The 7,500-nt window shown below is 34.1% G+C and overlaps 1 protein-coding gene across 7 annotated transcripts in view; it reads left to right on the forward strand.

Moving 5' to 3' along the window:
- LOC144965938 (beta-citrylglutamate synthase B-like) overlaps nt 1–7,500 on the forward strand; it is a 74,495-nt gene that overhangs the window by 57,844 nt on the left and 9,151 nt on the right. For 5 of the 7 annotated variants that reach the window (XM_078901812.1, XM_078901816.1, XM_078901815.1 and 2 more), the window contains 2 exons: nt 4,512–4,618; nt 6,744–6,899. In XM_078901812.1, coding sequence (XP_078757938.1) covers nt 4,597–4,618; nt 6,744–6,899 — 178 coding nt within the window. In that variant the 5' untranslated portion in view covers nt 4,512–4,596. Of the gene's footprint in view, nt 1–561; nt 714–1,868; nt 2,099–4,511; nt 4,619–6,743; nt 6,900–7,500 lie in introns of those variants that run through there. The other 2 variants (XM_078901817.1, XM_078901813.1) reach the window with 2 other exon arrangements.

Here is a 7,500-nt window from a genome sequence, read left to right on the forward strand (position 1 = left end):
CGCTTTGAGCACGAAAAGTGGATATTGCGCTATATAAAAGCTCATTTTATTATTATTATTATTATTATTATTATTATTATTATTATTATTATTATTATTATTATTACTATTATTATTATTATTATTATATTGTTGGGATTTGTTTGTTTTTGTGGGGGGGGGGTTGATTTCTTTTTTGTTTTGTTTTGTTTTTTGTTATTGTGTTTTTCGTTTGTTTGTTTTTATGTTTTTTTTTTTTTTGGGTTTTGTTTTGTTTTTATAACATTATTTTCTTCTAATCTTTGGATTGTTCTGTTTTAGTTTCTTCAACAACAAAAATAAAAAGAGGGGAGGGGGGGGGGGGACGGTCTTTGCTTTGTTCTGATGGGTTGTGTATTTTTGTTTCGTTTTATTTTTATCTTAATGTGTTTCTTTTTTACTTGCTATTTGTTTGTTTAGAGACTGTGTTGCGGCTGCTTTAATTATTGATATTGTAGGTTTATTCATGTTGTCCGTGTTTTCGCTGTAGAAATTAGTCGTCTACGTTCTATCTAGGTGTGTTTTAATTCTATATAGATCGGAAATTCGATAACGCTGTCGTTACTTTCTTACACATGGAATGAATTTTTTTTTAAATAATTTTTAACTCTGGTTCTGAATCCCTTTGCATCGGCGTGCCCAAAGCACAGCAGTTGTTAAGCATTGTTATGTTAATTTTGTAAAGTATAAAAAAGGTAAAGTGCTCTATAGATCAAATTTCAAAAGATCAGACAATATTCTTTTCATATATACTTAGAAAGGAGAAGATAACAACAACAACAACAACAACAACAAAACACTGTTACACGGATATACATAACGTGGAAAGACAGAATACAGGCTGTTTGTACTGAGAGAGAGAGAGAGAGAGAGAGAGAGAGAGAGAGAGAGAGAGAGAGAGAGAGAGAGAGAGAGAGAGAGAGATTGTCGGCCAACAGGGAATTTATAAGTGTTCTTTTATCGGCTTTAATAAAGATCTGAAAAAAGTTTTTGTATTTTATGATCTTTATCGTACACCAGTGTCTGCTCCCTAAATTGTCACTTTGATATATTTATCGGCTTCCGAAATGGGTCACTTTACCATTCAAGGCACAGGTTAACGGATTGGATTCATGTTTGTTTGTTTTTGTTTTTTTGTTTTTTTTTGTTGTGTTTTTTTGTTTGTTTGTTATTTATTTGGGGGGGGGGGGGCAGCGGGGTTGGGATTTTTAAATTATTATTATTTTTTTTTATTTTTTTTTTTTTTGGGGGGGGGGGATTTTTGGGTTTGTTTTGTTTTTTGTTTGTTTGTTTTTTTTTTTTTTGTTTCTTTTGTTTTGTTTTTGGTTATTATTTATCTATTTATCTTAACTGGCATGTACCTGCTATTTATAACCCGACGCAAAGATATGTAAAACACAATAGTATAGAAATAGTTGACTAATCAATTCAACGTACGTGTATAAACAAACATGAATGGTGTAAAGCAGACACGGTCTGATGACTGACTTAACTTGTAAACTGCCGAACTCGGGAAAAACACGTATTTTAAAAATTTGGCCAGACGACTCGTTCTTCAAATATCGATCTATTTAAATGACCCTCGTCTTGGCAAAAAGTCTCAAACCTAGGACCTCGCGATGTCTTCCTTTGACCCAGGTTTGAGAGCTGTTGCCAAGATGAGGGTCATTTAAATCGATCGATATCCTGACATAATACCGTTCTGAGACGGTGGGTCACAAATATATACCTGGCAACCCTTCTGCTTTTTGCGGAATCATTCCTATTTTCACTCTTCCTTTCCGCTATTCCGCCATTGTCTCTAAAATTCCGATTTTCAAAAATGATGATAATGGTAAGATGAAAAAAATGGGAAGGGGGGAATCAATTGCACTCTCAATAAGTCGTTATGTTAGCTGTGCCTGAATACTGTGTTACTTTATGTGTTTGGCAAGGTTGATGGGGAATAATCAGTGACTTCTTATACAGGACTATCAGTAGACAATGGGAATAATCCATTGGTGACAAATTCCTATTTCTTGTCTCAAATTCCTATTTTCTGACGTTCTCATTCCACTTTTCGAATGTGAAAGGTTGGCAGGTCTGCAAATAACAATAACAATATAGTTTATACTGTAGTAATTATCCTATCTAACGTTATAGATACGTATTGATTTGCCCTTGATCTTACCGTGCTTGGTTGAATGATCTAGATCCAACACACATATTATACAGTGGTCTCTGCTTATGATTTTGAGACAACAGGCAGTGCCGTGGATTTTTAAAAAAGGGCTTTGGCCGATGTGAACATATTTGCAGGTCTGATAACCCGACGCAATTATGGGCTCGTTTTAATATTGTTGTAAAGGAGAATATTTTGCGTTGGTTTGAGAGAGATTGTTTTTTTCATTACAACAACTAGCCCAAAAAAATTCGGGTTATCACACCTGCAAATAAGTACCTACACGTTGGCTTTGACCATAGCCAACTTCAGTATATGCTTGTTACCCGAATCAATCAGCCCCACAAATTGTGAGCATTAGTCAACATTCTGGGTTTTTTAAGTAATGTATTTATGCTTTGTTTTGTTTTTGTTGTTGGTGTTGTCTGAAGAAGGGTTTTGAGCCCGAAACGTCATGTGCTTGGTATTTTGTTCTATTTTGAAGGTTTTATATTCTTTTTTTTTTTTTTTTTTGTCTATTACATTTTACAGTTGTAATCCAGTGTTGCTTATTTCATGTCTTACTTTAGTGAACATTCAGTGTTATGAAGAGAGTATTATTTTCTTGAGAAGATGATATGAACTAACCTTTCCATTGCTATCTTAAGTACCTACTTGCCTGACTGTTGTTACCAGAAACAATCAGCCCCACAGATCCTGAGCATCGCCGATAATTTTAACACCGGCGGTTTTCTTTTTCCAAAATAAATGAAGTCAGACTGATGCCGCGATGAAATTCCTCTTATTATATACTGTGCCAACATAATGTGATTAAATACTCACTCGCCTTGGGAGCTGTTAGGCTTGTTCATAAGGTGGCTATAATTTAAGGGCCAATACGATCAATTGTTATACAACATAAACCTGATGAATGGAATTTTGTTTGGTTTTTTTTTTGTCTAGTTTTGGTTTTGGGTTTGTTTTTTTCTTTTCTTTTCTTGTTTTTTTTTTGTCTTGTTTGGGTTATTTTGTTTGTTTTTTTTTTTTTGTTTTTTTTTCTTTCTGTTTTTTTTGTTTTTGTTTTTTGTTTGTTTTTTTAAAAATAAATGTACCACAATGCCATACAGCTCATAAAGCACGATTTATTACGATTGATATTATGCTTTTATGTAAAATGATCATCATTTTTGCCCACCAGATCGATCAAACCAACACATAAAATTTGTGAATTTAGTGAGAACTAATCACCCAACTGGCGATCTAAAACCAATAACAAAGATCTGAATGGCGTCATCTTCATTCAGTCTAATGCGCTATCGACCGGACATTACTGTTTACCTGCTATCGTTTGGATAACGCTTATTAACATGTCTTGTTTATAAGTGTTTGGCTGGTAAAGCACCGGTCTATCTCACAGATCACGTGGTCATGTGTAAATTTGAAAAGTGTAATGACCAAACGAAGATTTCGGGAAAAAGATCAAGAACAAAATTTGGTGATAGATCGTTTGCTTGTTTCGGCCCCAAGATTCGGAATGAACTACCACGAGGTCTGAGGGAGTGCAAGTCTTTACCTGCCTTTAAAAAGTCTCAAGACACATCTTTACTGTATTTGCTTTTATTGACGCTATGAACCCTTGATTTGGCTATGAATTCATTGCATTGTATATATATATATATATATTTATTTTTTCAAAATTGATGTTTTATTGTAAAATGCCCAGAGCAAGAATGAGCGCTGTATAAATGTGTTTATTATTATTATTATTATTATTATTATTATTATTATTATTATTATTATTATTATTATTATTGTTGTTGTTGTTGTTGTTGTTGTTGTTGTTGTTGTTGTTGTTGTTGTTGTTGTTATTATTATTATAATTATAATTATCCATAGCAAAGTACTTTCCACCGGATCTAAAAGACATTAGTTACTAGGTCATTGCTGGTTGCGGCGAGGAGTGAAAACAATAGAGAACCAGTGTGTGTGTGTATATATATATCTATTATATATATATATATATATATATATATATATATATATATGAGATATTATATAGGGCAATATCCAGTAAAAGCGCTTTACATGGGGTCCCAAGCCAACAGCAACACCTAACGTGTAGGACAAAGCATAACACCTGAAAGGCGATATTTCAATTAATTTCTAGTGCAATGAGACAATGTGAGTAAAGAGCCTTATCTAAGAAGTATCCAACTTTGCGCGGCCCAGAATGGGACTCGAATCATTAACCCAAAGGCCAGAGGATCGGGGTCATAGTACTAGACCTCACAGACGAGCTACAGGGGATTTTTGTTTTTAAATAATGATTTTACTTTTACCTTTTTGTCCATAGCTATTGACGCCCAATTGCAGTTAATAAAAAGACAAGAATTGACCATTTCAAAGGTCATCACAAACGTTGAAGTTTACCCAGGAAAATGACAGAGTCCGCCAATAAAGGTAACGTGAATGTCAGCATACTGGAGATCTCCATGATGACTTTATCAGATCTAAATCTACCTGTTCTATAAATAGAATCGTGTCATTGTGTTTTATTTCTGATCTTATTTATCCACCCAGTTGTGATTGGGTAGTTTGGGATAGACTAGCGTATCGTAGCAGACATTTGCCACTGAAATTGGGATAATTTGTAAGATTTTTTCTTCCATTATAAAAGACTTTTTTAGACTATATTATATTTTTGTTTGTATAGGTCAAAGGTTCATGGTTCAAGCCTTTTCCGGCCAAAAACCATATTACCTCTCTAAACAAATAATTTGGAGGTGGGGGGTGGAGGGGGTTGGGGTTGTTTGCTCTGTTTGTTTGTTTTTGTTTTATTGTTTGTTTTTTTTTTTTTTGGAGAGGGGGGGGGGGGGAGAAGGTTCAGAGTTGGGTAGAAAGTGTCTGCTGCTGAAAAGGTGCTGGGTAGAGGGAATCAAAGCCTGTCTGTTGCTTTCAGTCCTGGCTTTAGATATGTTAATTTGATAGGATAAAAGCACTACGATAATGAATTCTGTTGAGCTTATTTTTGAATGCGTGCGAAGTAAATCTTTATTCATTTATGTATCCATTTATTTATTTATTTGTTTATTTTAAAAATATATTTATGTATTTATACATTTAACTATTCAGTCAATTTTCTATTATTTATCTATCGATTTATCGATTTATTTCTCTATTTAATTTATTTGTTTATCTTTTTAATTCATTTATTCAGTTATTTATACATTTCTTTATTTATCTATTTATTCATCTATTATTTTTAAAATACTTTTGGTGTTTATGCGACTTGGTGGCCTTGTGGTATACCAGTCGGCGTATGACCTGTAGGTCCCGAGTTTGAGCCACGCTGTGGGCGGTGTAAAATCTAGCACCTGGAAAGACTCTTTACAAACATTTTCTTGCTACACTCAGATGGCCAGGGCCGGAAACAGCTTTATCCCTGTCCCAAATGATCCACACAAAAATAAACAACAAACAAAAAGTCGTATGTTAAGCATTGCTGATGGCTTGGGAATCTAGAGGCATCGTGGCTCAGCGGTACGGTCTTTGCTTCGTACCCAAAAGGTACCGAGTTCGACTACCCGCCTTGTTGTGGTGTGGCCTTGAGCAAGTCACCTCGCCCTAGCTCACTTTGCGGCGCTGCACTGCGGCTGACGCCTGGGTTAGTCCAGTCTTTCCTTGGGATGAACTCTAAAGACAAATTTCCCCTTGGGGATGAATAAAGGGAGTTTTGTGTGTGTGTGTGTGTGTGTGTGTGTGTGTGTGTGTGTAAAAAGTTGAACAGAAATGAGAAATATACTTGTAAACAAGACGTCCAATAATTTTTCTACCGTCTGCCTGGTTTTTAAGTGCTGTATTAAGGTTTATATTGTTTTCGTTACTTGATGAAGAAGGGTTTTGAGCACGAAGCGTTCCATTTTTAGTATTTTGTTCTTTTTAGAAGCTGTTGTCTTCGTTTTTGTTCATTACTTTTTTAAGAGTCCACAGCCCCTAGCAGCTTAGTATCACTGTGACTCTTTGTAAAGCGCTTTGAGCACATTTATTGAATACATCAGCGCAAAATTTATTATAGGATTCAAAGGATTCAAAAGTTTATTTTTAGGCAATTGCCAATATAACTCATACAAGAATATAATATTTTCATCAACAAATCAAGTAAATAAAATCAATGATAAAGCAAGGCAAACAATGATAGTAATAATGTCAATAATAATAATAATAATAATAATAATAATAATAATAATAATAATAATAATAATAATAATAATAATAATAATAATAATATAATAATAATAATAATAATAGTAATAGTAATAGTAATAATAATAATAATAATAATAATAATAATAATAATAATAATAATAATAATAATAATAATAGTAAGAGGAGGAAGAAGAAGAAGAAGAAGAAGAAGAATTATAAAATCGATTTGATTTGTTCTTCAATCTTAGTTGTTGAAATATTCTAAACAAATCATTTGCGATCTATCTATGTCTTATATTACATTTTTAACACTGTATTAAATGTCAGTGTTCTTACTTACAGTGTTTTTATACAGAACATATGCACACAATTTCCCCAGTGGACTTATGGCTTGTTTGGTACAAGAAGAGTCCGTTCCCGCCTGCTCTAGATATTCTAAAATGCCAGCTGGACAAGCGATCCCGTGATGGAGAATTCACCTACAGACTGGTGGCCATCCAGGATTTAGTTATTGGAATCCAAGATGGAAAGCCTGGTAAAACTCCTTTGTTTTCTATTCTTTTTTTTTTGGGGGGGGGGGGGGGGGGGGGGGGCGTGGGAGTCATTCCTGATTCGGCTTCGGATAATTTTTTTAATTTGTGACCCATCATCTCCACGCGTTATTTTATCCGGACAAATCGGACCCCGAAAAGAAGCTTTAGAATTAAAATGTAAAAAAAAATATTCGAATTTTTTGTTTCGACAATGTAAGAAATTGTATTTTTATTCTCTAGTTATATAAGAAAAATGAGTTAACCCTAAGTTTTATGCATGTCTATAGATTCAATTTTCCGCACCAAGGTCAGCTTTGCAAGATGAGGGTCATTTTATCTCTCTGAACCCTAGCCAACATGTACGTGTATGCAGGTCTGACATCCGAATGCAATTATGGGTCTAGTTTAACATGGTTGTAATGAACAATATTTTGCGTCATTTTTTGAGATTTTCATTAAAACCATGTGCCCATCATGAATTGAGTTATTAGACCTGTAAATAAGTGCACGTCGACCCTAGCCATTTGTTTACATCATTGGTGGTGTCCGCTCTCCGAAGAGATTTTTGACACTAGTGAAAATTGACAGTAAAATAAAGAAAAT

Source organism: Berghia stephanieae, chromosome 2 (genome assembly GCF_034508935.2).
Source record: "Berghia stephanieae isolate SIO BIC M18660-M18661 chromosome 2, UCSD_Bste_1.3, whole genome shotgun sequence".
NCBI classification, from domain to species: domain Eukaryota; kingdom Metazoa; phylum Mollusca; class Gastropoda; order Nudibranchia; family Aeolidiidae; genus Berghia; species Berghia stephanieae.